The following is a 16,467-nucleotide window of genomic DNA, read 5'->3' on the forward strand; positions in this document are numbered from 1 at the left end:
ACTTTTCTCCACGTTTATTGTTATAGGCAGCAGGTCTTAATACGCGTACTGTATAACACGAAGACAAACAGGTGCGATTTCAGGAGACATGGGATAGCTTTCAAAGACATGGGGCAAGATGCCTCCTTTAAAGGGATAGTTCATCCAATAATGAAAGTTCTGTCATAATTTGTCCTAAACCTGTATGGGTTTCATTCTTCTGTTGAACATATATATTTTGAAGAATGGGTAGCCAACTGTTTGGTTGAATGTGTGAATTCAACAGTATGAATTCAAATGGAATGATTTCCCTCAATTAGCCTAAAGGGTTTTAATGGAAAGTAAAGATGTTTATGTACATTTCATTCAGGGAATGATTAAATACCCCACATTAATTACAAAAAGTATATTAAAAAAGGAACACTATTCAAAACGTAAATTGGGGCCTTTTTCCAAAACCCCTTTATTAACAGATAGACACAACAAATCTTTGACATTAAATATCATAGATCACTATTTTCCAGAGACACAAAATTAGATTAACCCCAAAGGTGTTGAGATGAGCTTTTGTGCAGTCGGTCAAAACAAAAATGAAGTTGGGTTTGTCATTTTACACTACAACCTAAATCTACAATTGTCAGCATTTCCATTTTATTCATATTTCTGTACATTCCTCTGTGCTGTGATGTTCTTACAAAATATATATGTATTTGTATATATGTAATTTTTTCAACAATACAATAGAAGAAAAATAACAAGAGGGGAAAAAAGTGTTAAAATGCTGCCGATCACTCAATGTCATCTACAGTTTACACATTCAAAAAATACAGAAATCAGTGCCTAAAATAGTCATACCTTGAATAAATTCTAGTTTATAGCAGATATCACAATTTTAAATACATTAAAAAAATTATATAATCTACTTGAGTTTAAAAAAAAATTTTTAATTACATTTAATGATACAGTAATTTATGTCCAAATAGGATTTTCACACATATCAGATCTCCTAATGAACAGAGAGAGGGAGACAATGGTATTTTAATCTTAAGAATAATGTACAATTTCTCAGAAATCTCCAACCAAATTTTTTAACAGGGGTACAATGCCATAGAGAATGGAGGCATGTGTCTTGACTATTAAGATTACATTGAACACAGAAGGGGGATAATAAGAGAAAGCCATTTTATATTGTGTAATATGTATTCTATGAGCAATCTTATATTAAGTTGTAAATTAGAATTATTAGGCAACATTTTTTTTTTTTTTTTTTACAAATTTGTGCCCACAAGAAATTATACAAATACATCACATTCCCATTTTCCAGTGGGTTGGTACATTAAGTTGTCTGTGCCAAGTATTAATCTATATCATTTAGATTTTTTTTTTTTTTAAAAAGGAGGATGGTTGAACTGTATTACATTATATTTTAATTACCCTAATCTCAAAAACGAATTAATTCTCCTTTACAGATATCAAATTTAGAAATTAAATCTTTGAAAGAAATAAACCTGTGAAATAAATGAGGGCGAGTAATACTCTTTTTGACTCCAATCACAGACCTAAGGCTTTTTATTAAAATAAAGATCAGAGTTGTGCCAAATTGGTGAATGCATACAGGGATCCATCGCAGACTTTATTTTTTCTCCATTTCTGTCAAAGATGGAGTTTGGGTCCTTGCCACTATCATCTTTTGGCTTGCTTAGTTCGGTAATATTGTTGATTTGATTGCACTGAAACTATATTGGATGAGAACTGAACTGAGCTGGATGACATCATTCAGCTTTATTGATGAATCTAACTGGTTGCATAATGGATGAACTTCAGAATTGAACCAAATCAACAATGAACTGATTTCAACGGCATAATGAACTCTGCAATCATTGGTCATTATTTTCCTGTTTATCACTGTACATATTTGAAACATATTGCTATAAAAGTGTCTTGACTGAAAGCATTAAACAAATGGTGGGTGAATTTGTCTGGCCAAACTATTGACAGGTTTACCACCTTTTGACCAATAAATCCCTTTTTTATTGATGCGTGTGCTTACTTGATAATGATTTCTAATCATTTCACCCATCACCCTCAGAAATGGTGATTGCAAGCCAATCTATTCTTAGAACCCTGCACAGTAGGCAAATTCAGATACTTCTCTTATGCGGTTTGGTGAAAAGTGCAGCAGAAATGACCCCCACCTCAAAGAAAGGCCCAAACACTTCAAGTACTTTTTACACAATGTCTTTTATTTTTTTTCTAATTACAGACTCATGGGTTAAAAATAAAATAAAAAAGGAAAACATCTTCTCTTTTCGTCCATACCCACTCCCCCATCTGAAAAAGGAAAACGAACAGAAACGAGAAAACCCTCTGCACACAAATCCCCCTCCCTCCCCCCGAAATAAAAGCTCCGAAGCCCTCCTTAAGTAACCGATACCTGTAGCCCACGCGTTAGTGCTCCATCGTGCCCTAACTGCACTGTGCACTGAGAAAGACAAGGCCCTAGAAGAACCCTCCCCTTCAACCTCTTTCTGGTCCTGCCTCTCTCACTCACTTGCAATTTAAGCAGCCATTGCTCTATCATGGCTCTGCCTTCACGATATATAAATTTGTGTGGTGGATGTGTGCGGTGTATGTCTGTCTGTATGTTAACATGGGCCTGGTGCGTCTCAGTAAATTTATGTTGGTTAAGCTCAGCGCTTGTTATTGTAATAAATGCCTCCCGCAGTGGGCCGGTGGTCGCCCTGTCCCCCTCCCCCTCCCCCCCACACGGAGAGGATGGGGTGAGTGTGCATAGCGGGAGCAGAAAGAGACAGAGACGCCGCCGAGACTGTAGGGGGCGCTGCGGCCACGGGAGGAGGGGTAGTCAGTCTCCACTGGTCCTGAAACCTGAAACGACAAGAAGTGGTCTAATATACAAAGAGAGAGCAAGGGAGAAGGGGGGGTGGGGAGGGGGAGCACAGGAACAGGGGAAGGAGAAACTGATGGTTGGGAATGGCATATGGCAGCATGAGACAAAAAAAAAAAAAAAACTCTTAAAAACACAAAGAAGATCTCAGAGCTCAGGCCATGCCATCTTACAATAGTCGTATGATGTGGAAGATGGTTCAAGAACAGTAAAACGTAAAAACAACGCCGAACTCTAAACCATTGTCGGAATAACACAGGTGGAGGAGGTAATCCGAGTGAGGGATGAACAGGAAAGAAAACAGCGCTGGGGGGGGAAAAAGGGATTCCAGAGAGCACAGACAAATAATAGAGAATATGATCTCAAATAGCACAACTTTGTGAAAACAACAACATTCTTGCTATTAAATTGTTCACATATTCACGGTACAATAATAATAAAAAAAAAAGTTAACATTTTTTTTTTCTGTTTGCCTTTGCAAACATAAGAGGGGCTGTTTGGTGAGAGAAAAATCACAGCCAGACATAAGGACACATCTGCAGCCTGAGATTACATCATCATCTTCTCAAATTTAAACAAATGCCACCAAATCTCCCCGACGGCCATATTGTACCTTACCAGGGCGATCGCAACACCTCCTCACACCCACGCGCACACACAATCGCACACTGCGGCCAGTCAGTCTGTCTTTCCAGGAGATGCTCTTTTTTTCTTTTTTTTTTTTTCCTTTTTTGTCTTTTTTTTTCTTCTTTTTTTCTTCCTTTATTGAGAGGGGTCTTTTTTCTTTTCTATAAGGGTACGGGGTGATAGTAAGGGGGATTTCATAGGGGGGTAGGGAGGTATTAGTAAGGGGAGTACCACGATGTTGTTCGCCCTCGGCCCCTGGAAAAGAGAGAGAAAAAGAGGGTGAGTTCTTTTTTGTGATTGGTTTAAGAAGACGGACACCAATTCAGTTTTTTTGGGGTATGCGTGTATATCAGTAATATGCATTTTAAAGGGCCGTTTGAGGACAAGCTGAACGTTTATGCACTCACGTTACAGGTATACATAATTCAAAATATGAAATGCAATGTATACCCCTCTTCTACGGATAACAAGATTTAAATAGTGATCAATGCAAACATGTGTAAAGAATCCAGTAATGTGGTTTACTATAAAGGGGAGCTGAGGAAGATTATCCAACAGCAGAATGTGTGTGCGTTATATATTCAAGCTTTATAAATGGTCTAGTGTCCAGTGTTGGGGACAGTGAAAGCACGCTCTCCCTCTTTCTCTCTCTCTGAACGGGGCGGCTCCTGTGGTCTCTGTAAGGGAGAGATCCTGGGGACATGAACCCTCGAACACATGCACTCAGTTACAGTCAACGACACACAGCTTTCCACAAATGGACTGGGCCACAGAGCACGCACGCACACACACTCACTCACACATATACACATCAATAAATGCAGAGGCATTCATTCAGGCTCATCATTCACACAAAACCCCCTCCAGGAACAGCCTGTGCTCTTTGTGGCACAGAAACCTGTTATCGGTTGGATTCTAAAACGGTCAATATCAGGCTGCAGGAATGAACCCTCCATTCTGGAAGTGAACACATTGTTATTCATGCGAGGGGGTGAGAATGTACCAAAATGGGCTTTTCTGAACCAAACTTGCCTGAGGTCAAACACACACTTGCCTTTAAGTTATTCAGAGCTGAGCTTGACATTAGCTACATACTCAAACTTGAAGGATCCCATTGGCTAATTATAAAGATATGAAAATGTACAATACAAAAAATATTTAGTTTTGGGATAAAACCAATTCTTCACTAGCACAAGCTCCACTCCAACAACAAAACAAAACAAAAGTCAAGTGTGGCAGTGCATGTACAAGAGTTTCCCAACAAACTGATGTACAAGATTCTGATTCATAAAATACTTTCACTCTACCAGACCTTAAAAGACAGGACGTATTCAAATGCTCCCAAAAATCTTCAGTTTAAAGTCCTTCATCACACTAGGTTATTAAAACAACTGAAGCCAACAATAATGATGAAGATATAGGCCTGGTTTCATAGACAGGGTTTAGATTAAGCCAGGATTATGCAAATTACCCCATGATTTACTCACCCTCAAGTCATCCTAGGTGTATGATTTTCTTCTTTCAGACGATTACAATCAAAGTTATTTTAATAAATGTCCTGGCTCTACCAAGCTTTATAATGGCAATGAATGAGTATTTCTCTTTTGAAGTCCATAAAAGGGCATCCATCCATCCATTATAAAAGTAATCCGCACAGCTCCAAGGGGTTAATAAAGGCTTTCAGAAGCAAAGCAGTGCATGTGTGTGAGAAAAATAACCATATTTAAAACTTTAAAAACTAAAATAACTAGCTCTCGGCAGACGCCTACGCAAGTCGACTTACGGCAAAAGAATAGTGGTGTGTCGTTCATTTTGAACGAATCTTTAATATGACTCGGGAACGCTGTGTTGTCTCGGAGCGATTTGTTAACTTTGTTTTGACCGCGCATGCGCAACATGTCATTGGTTCTGTAGAGCAGGGGTTTTCAAACTGGGGTCTGGGGATCCCCAGGGGTCCTCCAGAAGATTCTAAGGGATCCCCAGAATATTTCAGAGAATAAAAAGAAAGCAAAAATGGATAAAGTCTACCGAACATTCTAACTGTTTCAGTTCTAAATGTTTCCTTTCTTGTCGTATACATACTTTCCAGTATTGCATATGTTTGCTTTGTATCTTTCTAGTGAGGTTTTATCTTACTCACTGGGGTTGTAAGGTGGTATTCTTAACCCAGTACGTAAGCGGCTTGCTTACATTTATTGTGAAAGTTGCTTATACAAATAATTTTTAATTGAAAATGTTTGTCTTCAGGTTTATACATCCAACATTAAGTATAGCCAATTTAAGTTTGGAAACAATGTTGCATTTATGTCACATTTACTATTTATCTAACAGTTCAAATGTTTTTTCCATACATAAAAATATAAAGATGGATTTTAGGAAAGGGGTCCCTCATATAAAGGTTCATCATATTAGGGGGTCCTTGGCATCAAAGTTTGAAAACCCCTGCTGTAGAGGATATTTTCTGATTCTGCATTCAGCCTATGGGGCTGTGAGTTGGTGAACGAATGACTCGAACCCGAAGACTCGAGAGGTGAACTAATCAATTCTGTCTCCGGGACTGCATGCATTGCATATAGCAGTGTTTCCCAACCGGGGTGCCGCGGCACCTGACGAGAGCAGGGGTGCCGTGTAAAAGTCCTTAAAATCTATTTTTTTTTTAATGTTTCAAATAATTCTCTCTTTGTAAACTTTGTTCAATGCATGCGAGTGCTGCCGTATGTTTGAATATGACCAGTCATTTTTGCCGTCATCACCCACGTGTAGTGCCAGGAGATGGGAATGAGAAGTCGCGCGCTGTGAGAAAATGTGTCTGTGCACTCATCCGCGTGAATATTGAGTTCTCTTTCAAGTCTTGCTCTTTAACGGACAAACTCACACAAAAAGTATGTTAACATGTCCATCTTTATGAGTATTCTAGAAGACATTGTCTGCATATGCCTTGAGTAAACTTTATACAGTCGAGAAAGAAGACGCATATCCATGCATTAGGTCTTAAAGGGGCAGTAGCCTTTACTGCTGTCTGTTTAATGTCAAACAACAAAAGACAAGGGCATCACTCACTGCTCTTGATTGAATAGCTTTTGTAAGTGTAATAGGATTAATCTTTAATTTATACAGTCAAATATGCAATGTTATTTTACATTTAATCAATTTCTGTACCTGAAAACTAATGTTAGACGTACCTGAAAAACAGTTTATTTCATTAGTATCTTTGCTCAATAGTATTTATTTGTGCTGCTTGTTTTCAATTATTTGTTCTTATTCTTTTCTTTATTTTTATTTGACAGTAGTCATTTTTTCCCTGAACATAGCAAAAACTGAACCGTACCGAAACCGTGAACCTAAAACCGGGATACAAACTGAACCGTGAGCAATCTGTACCGTTATACCCCTAGCGTAACGTATGCGAAGGGGGTGCCACAAAATGGAGAACATTTTCAAAGGGTGCCATGACTGAAAAAAGGTTGGGAAACACTGGCATATAGGACTGTCACGGCCCGGATCAGACACTGATGACGGAGCTAACGTCTCAAACCCAAAAACACGAGAGGTGAACTAATCTTTCCCGGGAACAGACGTGATTAAATGTGAAGTGACAATAGAAAGAACGACTAACAGACTACATAGCCTGAAGACCTAGCCAAGCAATTAATCAATCATTTCCTTCTCAAAGTTTGGCCTTGGCTGCATTAGCTTATCATTTATTTTCTATTTCAAGTGTGATCAACGTTTGTGTAATTACTAGATGTGTTGGGGAATTTAACATGTGACATTTTAATTATATTCTGCTGGAATGAACAAATTCGGACTTGAAAAAAAGATTTGTTCATTTTGCTGAATGAGATTCAAAGATCAGAGTCCGTAAAATGATCCGAACTCCCCACTACTACAAAAGATTAACCTCTGACGCGATGTATAGGAGTATCGCAAGTTGACGCCTCTTGCGGTTCAAACAAATAGGCCTGGGGAACAAAGTCAAGCCTGTCTTCTCTTATATTGAAATCCTCCGTCATTCCAATTCATGACCGGTGTTTTGTTTTGCTCTATCCTCTGCGCTTCCGCATTCATATATACGTCAGGTCAGGGGTTACTCTTCCGCCGTAAATCAATGCGTACAGCTGTCTGCCAACAGCTAGCTATTTTAGTTTAAAAAGTTTTAAATACGGATATTTTTCTCACATAAAAATCAATGGCACTGACATTAAGACATTTGCTTTCAGTTTTCAGCTCAAACTTGGATTTTAGTCTTAAACCTTGTCTGTGAAACCAGGCAATAGAGTGCTAAATCTGTCCAGAGGACCTAACAGGATTTGAGTTGAGACTCAAAAGCAAGCGAGATGCCTACCGAGTCAGGACCGCAGACCTGTTTGAAAATTCACTATGCAGGCATCTAACTGTTTTGAGGCACAACGCAGAAATGATCTTCACATTGGGAAGCAGGTTATTGACTTCTAAACTTCTGGTGAGTGTGAAGGATCATTCCATGCACAGAATCTTAACACTGCAAGAGGGAAATGGACAGAGATGATAAAGATGTGTTTTTAACGGTTTCTGTCATTCTTCCTCAGTTTGCCTAAAAACATGACGACACACAGGGGTTTGTACAGAGAGTGCAGACTACAAAAGAGAGTGGTGCAGTTTCTTCTCTCCTCACACCCAGAGGCATTAAACAGGAGCATGCATACATACAGGAGACAGACTGAGATTACACTATTTTAAGGTGATGTAGGTACATTGTACTTACTCAAATAAGTACTGAGTAATATTAATTCATTACATGTACTTACTATAGAGTTACGGTTAGGTTTAGGGTTAGTTATTTGTAATTGTGCATAATTTACTATAGTAAGTACACGTAGTAATGTTTAACTATGTCACCTTATAATAAAGTGTTACCCAGATTGCTATACAATCACAAACTAGCACAGAATAATTTAAAGGTAACAAGAAAAATAATTAAAAAAAACAAACACTGAAAAGCAGAAGAGTTGATAGATTTAAAAAAAATAAAAAGGACAATCTTTGGATACATTTTATTCTTTTGGTCATTGTTCCTGAAAAGCTTATATTACATGATGAAATTAATCAAATAAATAAATAAATAATATAAATCAAGCATGAACATTTAGAAACAGGTATTTTGGATTGTCCCCCACCCAATGCACACACACTTTCACAGCAGCACTCTCTGTCAGGATGGAGCCTGTGTGTCAGTCACTGTCAAACGTGCAGATTGGCATGGAGCTCACCTGAAGGCCCGTCCTCTGCCTCTGGGAGGTGTGTAGCCACTGTAGTAGCGCGCCCGAGACGAGAAGTTTCCTCCCCGTGAGCGGAAGCGGGCCCGAGGGAAACCGCGGTCTGTGGTGCTGATGCCAGGACGATTTGTTCTCTTTGCCCCAACCTGGAAGAATATTTGGGAAATTTAAGACTTTAAGACTTAGAAACAAAAATTGGAATAGGAGATTTAAAAAAAATATTTAATATTTGTATTTTATTATCAAATCTTCTGAATTTGTCAAGACGATATATGTTACGCCCCATCTCACCTTAATCTGCCTTCCTCTGAATAAGGATTCATCCAGTGCCATGGCCGTCCTAACAGACTCCTTGTCTGCAAACTCTATATATGCAAACCTGAAACGCAAGAGCAAATGATCATGAGGGCATTCAAGGTCAATTAAAAAGAACAGAAAACACTATTCATTTATATACACTGAAACAGTTATAAATTATTTATTGTTCTACGCAAATATATACATAACCAAGTAGGCATATTGTTAAAAATGTATTAAGATGACAGAAAACGGTGTTCAAAGTAGCTGTGATTAAAGCATTGCATCAAATGTTACCCCATGCAATGGGCTGGCAAATTATTAATGGTAACAGCTTGAACATACTATGCACCAGAATAGCTAAAGAACAATCTCACAATTCTCAGTCTCAAGTCCACATATAAATAGTACAAATAATAACGCCACATACATATATACAAATATATATACATTTGAAGTCACGGTTGGGTACAGTAGTTTTACAAAATTGCTTTATTTATTTTTATTCAACAGTGGTTTACTGAACAAATTGTGTCTGTCCTTAAATTAATTAAATAACAAAGTTTCTTAAAGATAATGCTATAAAATATATAGGGAGCCCTTACTTGTACATTACTATAATATTAAAGGCTAACAACAGAGCCCAAGCTATTAGCCTAAATTCAGTTGCTATTTATTTTTAGATATAATAATCAACACTCATAAGCTTCACATAAGGCAGTTTTTGCATTAACTTCTTATACCCCCCCAATTCCCTGAACTGAGACCTAACATTTCATGGCTCAAAGTCTTAGTGGGTCCCCCTTGTTGTTGATCCGCTTACAAATACACTGTTTCCTACCATGGTTTGGCCACATTCTTTATGATTCTGGCCACATGATTTTTCAGTCCCGCTCCCACGAAAATATATTTTACCTTCTCGCTCACAACATTCATGTTTTGTCCCACTCCCGCCTGCATAAAAGTATAAATAGATTCTTTCTGACACGGTTTCAAGTAATTTAACATAAAAGTAAAAGCGTGCATGGTTTGGCGTGGCAGAATGCGCAAAGTGCGCTCCCTTCATAATTCCTAAAAAGCTATCTCAGTTCATTGCGATCTTACAAAGCTCCATTATCAATGAAAATGACTGCACAATGAATCTTCCATGTCTACACTTTCTTTGTTATAATCAGAGGATTTGCCAGCATACAGGATTCAGCACTGAGCAAAAACTCTGAAGTTTTGAGCTGTGATTCTATCTTAAATGCATCTGTTGGCCATTGCGTTCTAGAAATAAACACATATTGGCTACATTGCAGCAAAAGCAAGAATAAACAGAAACTCTGCCTATGCTTGCGCCTGTTAATCGTTTTTATTTTGTTTTAGTTGTTCTTGTTGCTTTAGTGCAATAGATGAACAACAATTGATTTGTTTCTAGACGTTTTACTTTTAGATATTTCGATACCGCGAGTACCTTACCGCCCGCGACCATCAAAACTAGTCCCGCGCCACACTATGTGTTGGGTCCCACGGTAGTGCAGGTCACAAGACTAGGGCTTGGCATCTTACCAGGGACTGGGGAGACTGGTAGCTGAAGTAGCTCCATGTCTGGGCTGTTGTTGGGGGGAACAGACCTATTTTTCTTAGAGAAAAACTATGGGTCTATTTCTTTTCATTATTCGTCGTATGTTTTCTTGCATTTATTTTGCTGATGCTGATGGCCTTAACTGATACTCTGCTGCTCAGGACACAATTTCAATCACACAGCACAGAGCAGTGTAGGCCTAGAGGAATATCTGGACCACAGCCAATCTGAGGCAAAGACCCCTCTGTCTCTGATTGGTTTAGACTAGGGCTGTACGATTAATTGAAAAATAACCGAAACCGACATTCAGAACCTCTAACCGACGTATTTTTCCCATGTCGGTTATTTCGGTTTTCACGTGACTCCGCCCCGTCAGTCACATCAAGTGCAGTTTGCAGGTACACAGAGAAGCAGGAGCGGTTATCTGTGTTTATAGATGCCCAGAATCACTATAGTAACTGCATGTTTTACACAGTTTATACAGGTCAGTTAATTGCTGTTCTTATAGCCTACGCGCTGACACACACACACACACACACACACACAGAGACGGCGCGCGCAAGCCCGGAAGCCGCTTTCACTTTCGTGCTCATAAAGTTTGTCAAGTATGCGTTTAAAGGCTTGCCAGTTTCAACATTTAAAGCGATTGTGCACTATTCAAAAACAACAATACGGAAAACTTGTCCGTTCAGTGCTCAGCTTCTTTCTGTGACACAGAGCCGTGTCGCGTCTCTGATAACGCGCGCGCGCGCCATGAAGGCAGATCTTTCACCTGCGTCCTCACAAAGCTTGTCATTTGTATGTGGTTTAAGCCCTGCCAGTTTGAACATTAAAGCGAGTTTCGACCATCAGATGTGTATTATGTTGAACTAATGCCTGATATATTGTGACAAACGAACACTCAGACAGAAGCTTGCACATCTCGTGAAGATCGCGCGCAGAGAGCACAGAAACGCAGTGTCAACGCTGTCCTGTGACTAAAGTAAAGTCACTAAAGTAGCTCAGAAACTCAACCGTTATAGGCATACACTTTAATACCTTTGCAGTAAGTACAAACCACAGCTTAATAATGAATAGAGACGGTATGTCTGTGTTAATTTATCTGTATCTGATGTACAACAAACAAATCTGCTCCATAGACAATAACTGCTGAAAGTGAACCGTTTCCTTCAAGTATTTTAATATCACAAAGAAATGCACTTTCATTAGAAAAAAAAATTCCACCTTTAATAGTAGAAAATATTTACAGTACAAACCTTATTAGTTAACTTACTCAAAACCTTATGAGGGCCAAAAAAAAAAGCAAAATAATCGTTCATTAATCGTAATCGAGGTCAAATGTTCAATTAATCGAGGTTTTTATTCGCTGCGGCTTCGTTCGTGCACCGGTGCGACCTAGGAAAATTTTTAGTTGCACCCTTACACATTTTGGTCGCACTCTAGAGCCCTGATGAGATATAAGTTCATTAAAGGTTTTTAACTTAAATTCGTATTACAAAAGCAAATCTTAGCTTGATTTAGGACTCTTATCCTATCTTACAAAATCTCATCTTATCTGTAGTTAGGAAATCCTAAAAACTCTCCATCGAGTTCAGTAATCAACTGTCAGGTTTGTTACCAAGCAACTAACAATGCGCAAACTGCTTCTGAGGTAAACCTAAAATAAAAATGGAGAAACAACGCCGTGCTTTTAATTTCAGTGCGGCAGAGATAAAAAAAAATTTATAAGCTCCGTTGAAAAGGTAAAGCCTGTTTTATTCAGCAGTTTTGATGGTCGACCGCTCCCTTCCCCTTGGAAACCGAATGTAGGTAGGCGCTAAAGCACTGATTGCCCTGGCCACTTCTGTAAGATTTTTGGGTATGCCAGATTGTGACATTTGTGCTATAGAATTGTTCAGGAAAAATCCCTTTCCAGAACATTTTCATTCAACGTTCCCAGTTGGTGGAACGATCTTCCCACTGCCATCCGAAATGCTGATTCGTTGACAACATTGAAAAGTCAACTAAAAACGCATCTCTTCCATGAGAAAATAACCTCTTAAAAAAAAAAAACCTTTCCCTTTTCCCTCCCTACTCTAGCCTGTGCTACACTGAGAAATGTACACAGACTAAGTATTTCAGGCACTTGTTGCGCTCACTCGACTCTTCACAACCAATCGCTTATTGCACACCAAGTTGTAAGTCGCTTTGGATAAAAGCATCTGCTAAATGCATAAATGTAAATGTAGAATGGACCTCACTTTGAAAATGGCCTTTTACAAATAAAATAAAAAGCATACGACGTTAGTCACTTGAAGAATGACTGGTAATGATCCGTGACGGCTCATTGGCCTCTGTAATGCTGGTTGCAATTCGTCAACTAACTGCAAAATCATGTGCTGTGGGAGTCTGTAACCATTTACGAGTATTTTATCACATCCTCTGGGTCCTCCAAAAGAATCTCCACCATCAAACGTTGCTGCTCTTCGTCTTGTATAATAAATGTAACCCCATTCTCTAAAAAGGCTTTTGTACTGTGATGTTTACCGTTGGATTTCAAAGTTACACACCAGTGGGGTTGTCCTAAAGTTAAGACCACTTTTAGGATTTTTGTTGAGTTAGGATGCTTCTGTAATACCCGTTTCAAATCCATAGTTAAGATAAGATTATGCGCTTAAGAAATGTCATTCTGTAATAGCTTTTGTCCTAAATGAGGTCCTAACTTAAATTGCCATGGTTACCAAACAATTAAGATAGGATTCTAAAGTTAAGATCTTTCTGTAATGCGCCCCCAGTTCATGTTCAGTGGCTATTGTTCAGTATGTGGGTTAAGGTCAATGCCTTCTTTAAACCTACTGTGCCTATCTGGAGCAGACGCTGCACAAGAGAACAAGAAAATGAGGGACGCCAAAGAAAAAGAAATCCCATGAACAGGAAAGTGAAAAAATTATCGTGTTACCCTTTAGGGTGTCCTGTAAACTTGTCACACAAGATGGTCACTCTGTTTACGGACCCACATCCGTGGAAGTGCGCCTCCAACTCCTCTGCCGTCGCACCATAATCCACCTGCAAGAGACAAAATCGAAAATCACCACCTCTTCTAATGTCAAGCATGCCTCAGAAATATTACAACTAAATGATTGAATACAACTCATAACCATGTAGTTGTGAGAAGAATTGCCCATACATTTCCAACATAAATAGACCTCCCATCAGCTTCCATCTTCTCTTCAATGGACATAATGACAGGGCCAGCTGCAAAGAGAGAAACAGTATTTCCACACTCATTCATCAACATATGCAGCAAAAACCATTGTCTGCAGGGTTATTGCATAGCTTCATCTCTGAAATCTAGGTTGTTCTGTTTCTAGTCATATCTCTATTGACCTCAAATGGTCCAGTACTAGTTATTCTTCTTCTCCTAATGCAGTCCTATTCATCAGAACTATCTGTTCTGCAGTGCTCTCCTTTAACTCAATCTTCGTCCCCAAGACTTGCCTGTTCACCCACCCTCATTCATCCAGTCTCACTTACCAGGTGGAGGACTGAGATTCATCTGTTTCTCCACCTCGTTCTGTAGCTCCTTCAGTTTCTCTGCCTCCTCCTCCATCTCTCTCACCCGGGCTTTAATTGCCTCCAGCTCCTGAGAAACCAAATTAACATCAATGACCTAACACAGAATATTAGACAAATAACAATTGTTATGAAATATTTCACATAACTACATCCAGGTATTTAAATGAGTAAATTATTTTAAGTGTGCCTGATCGACATTGGATCGATCTGCATCAGCATCAACTTGCTGATAAACCCATTTTGTCACAATCATTCATTATTCTCACCGGTTTTCATGGAGACAGCATGCACATGCACTTTCACACACGTGATTATGCATTGGGCGCTTTCAAATCATATATTGTCCAGTCAGCAAGACGCCCTAAGCATGATGCCATCCGTGCACGCATTGTTGTGCGCGAGCTAACACACTTTTGGTGTGTATTCACACCATAGACCTTCACACGCACGCACACAAGTTTCAGCAGTGCTGCATTGCAGGGCAGTGGGAGTCGCTTTGGATCTCTCCTAAAGTAACACAGCATGCATGTGATGGACCCTTTTACGCAGTTAAAACAAGATTTTGCATGATACGATCTAACTTCAAAAACCGACTAGAATACACAACCAACAGCATATTATAATGCAACTTATGATTAAATAAATAGAGCATCATTGCACGATGAAATAAAGCAGACATGCATTCAGCATGCAAATGCATGACCTACTCTAGCTCCAATAACGTTAATGTGCATGGAGATAAATGCATCAGCCCAGCCCCAATGCCCAATCTCCATCACACACACACAAAAACAGAAAAATAATATGCAATACATCACGAGCGGCATTGAATCTCTAAAGTGCATCGAATAAAATGATCGCGGCGATGCAGATGTGCATGACATACAGCGTTTTGCCCAACGACAACTCTGCAGTTTTCCTTAATGTTACCAATTCGATGCAAAACCGAAGAATAAAAGCCTCTCACGCCTTTTTAACATGTCAAACACGTCGCATAAAGATTTATCCCATTGCAGAGGCCAAAAACAGTCACACGCGACTACCTACGCGACTTACTTTTTCACGCCACAAATATTACTGATCAGAAAAGAGGCGTGTTTACCGTGAGCCGTCTGCTTCTTTGCGGATGGACCCACACTGCTGCGGCTAATGGCGGCCTGTCCTACCCTCGCCCCTGTCTCTTACATCTCCCGTCGCGCATTTTTGCGATGAAGATTTTTTCCCCCCGCTAGGTCTACAGATCTGGCGCAGAGGAACCCAGACCAATGTTGCGCCAACATGGCGGCCAGCAGCACGCATGTCACTCACTAATTCTACTGCACTGCGTGAGCCACAATGGCGGACAAACCGACCTGGCAAAACCGGTTTCGCGTTCACATGAATATTTGGTTCGCACTTCCGATTTTTGTTTGAATGTGCAGCACGAGAGTAAATTGGGATTCAACCCTATACCAAAAAACGAAAATGGTTGTTAAAACGTGTTTTAATAAGTCCTTCACTCACCGGGTCTTCAATAGCGGCCTCTCCCTCGTCTAATCCGGGTTCTTCATCGCCGGCGCCTGGGTCTTCAAGTTCTGAGTGACCCGGGTCTGAGTCCAGCAGAGACTCATCTGCCAGTCCGTTACCAAACTCCGCCATCGCCTGATTCCCGGTGGTCCGACGCGCCTCGTGGCTGAACTACAGGCCGCGACTCTCGCAGGGGGGAGCAAGAGAGAGGGGCAGGGGAGGGAATAAAAAAAACGGCGGAAAACGCCGCTCACCAAAGTTAAAATGGGGAATAAAAAGCCCGCCTCGCTTCTTCTGGAGCTCAAACGTGTCCTTCAGCGAATAAAACAACGACACTATTTATCCAAATATAAATAGGTTTCACTTGATCAATATGTCGCACTTACTACTCTATTTACATTAGAAGACAAATTCAGTTAAGCAAATGTGTATTCTTCGCGAGGGCTCGTGTGTTCCAGAACAGAAATGGAAGCCGTGGGCGGGGATTCTGAGCACTGCAGGCGCACTATCGAGAGGTGATTGGACGATTCAGCGCTTAAGACACGCCCTCTCAACGTATGGAGAACGGGTATTGGTGTTCTCTTGGGATATTTCAATGCGCTCGCCGCTCAGACTTTACAACAGCGACTGTGATTGGATGAAAGCAGCGCCATTCACTGCTCACAGACCACGTTTAGATTGCAACGGGATTTGTATCGGATTGAGCTACTATGCAATGTTGCCATATCCGCACACTATAATCCACTCTGATTTGTATTTTACGTAAAGTCTTATAT

The 16,467-nt window shown here is 39.9% G+C and overlaps 1 protein-coding gene across 3 annotated transcripts; it reads right to left on the minus strand.

Moving 5' to 3' along the window:
• Positions 1 to 1,255: 1,255 nt before the first annotated feature.
• Positions 1,256 to 16,162, minus strand: pabpn1 (poly(A) binding protein, nuclear 1). 3 transcript variants are annotated; one of them, XR_013815648.1, is made up of 8 exons: positions 15,689 to 16,162; positions 14,144 to 14,252; positions 13,797 to 13,864; positions 13,569 to 13,675; positions 9,058 to 9,145; positions 8,761 to 8,912; positions 3,503 to 3,766; positions 2,210 to 2,865 (listed from the first exon to the last, which is right to left on the minus strand). XR_013815648.1 is itself a non-coding variant. In XM_079805768.1 (7 exons), exons 1-7 carry the CDS (start codon positions 15,821 to 15,823, stop codon positions 2,670 to 2,672), a joined length of 855 nt encoding a protein of 284 aa, XP_079661894.1. In that variant the 5' UTR covers positions 15,824 to 16,162; the 3' UTR covers positions 1,256 to 2,669. The 3 variants fall into 3 exon arrangements, 2 of the variants coding, with proteins under 2 accessions (XP_079661894.1, XP_079661895.1); XM_079805768.1 differs by lacking the exon at positions 3,503 to 3,766 and having other exon boundaries at positions 1,256 to 2,865; XM_079805769.1 differs by having other exon boundaries at positions 2,210 to 3,766.
• Positions 16,163 to 16,467: the final 305 nt, after the last annotated feature.

This window comes from Gobio gobio (genome assembly GCF_949357685.1).
Source record: "Gobio gobio genome assembly, chromosome: 23".
NCBI classification, from domain to species: domain Eukaryota; kingdom Metazoa; phylum Chordata; class Actinopteri; order Cypriniformes; family Gobionidae; genus Gobio; species Gobio gobio.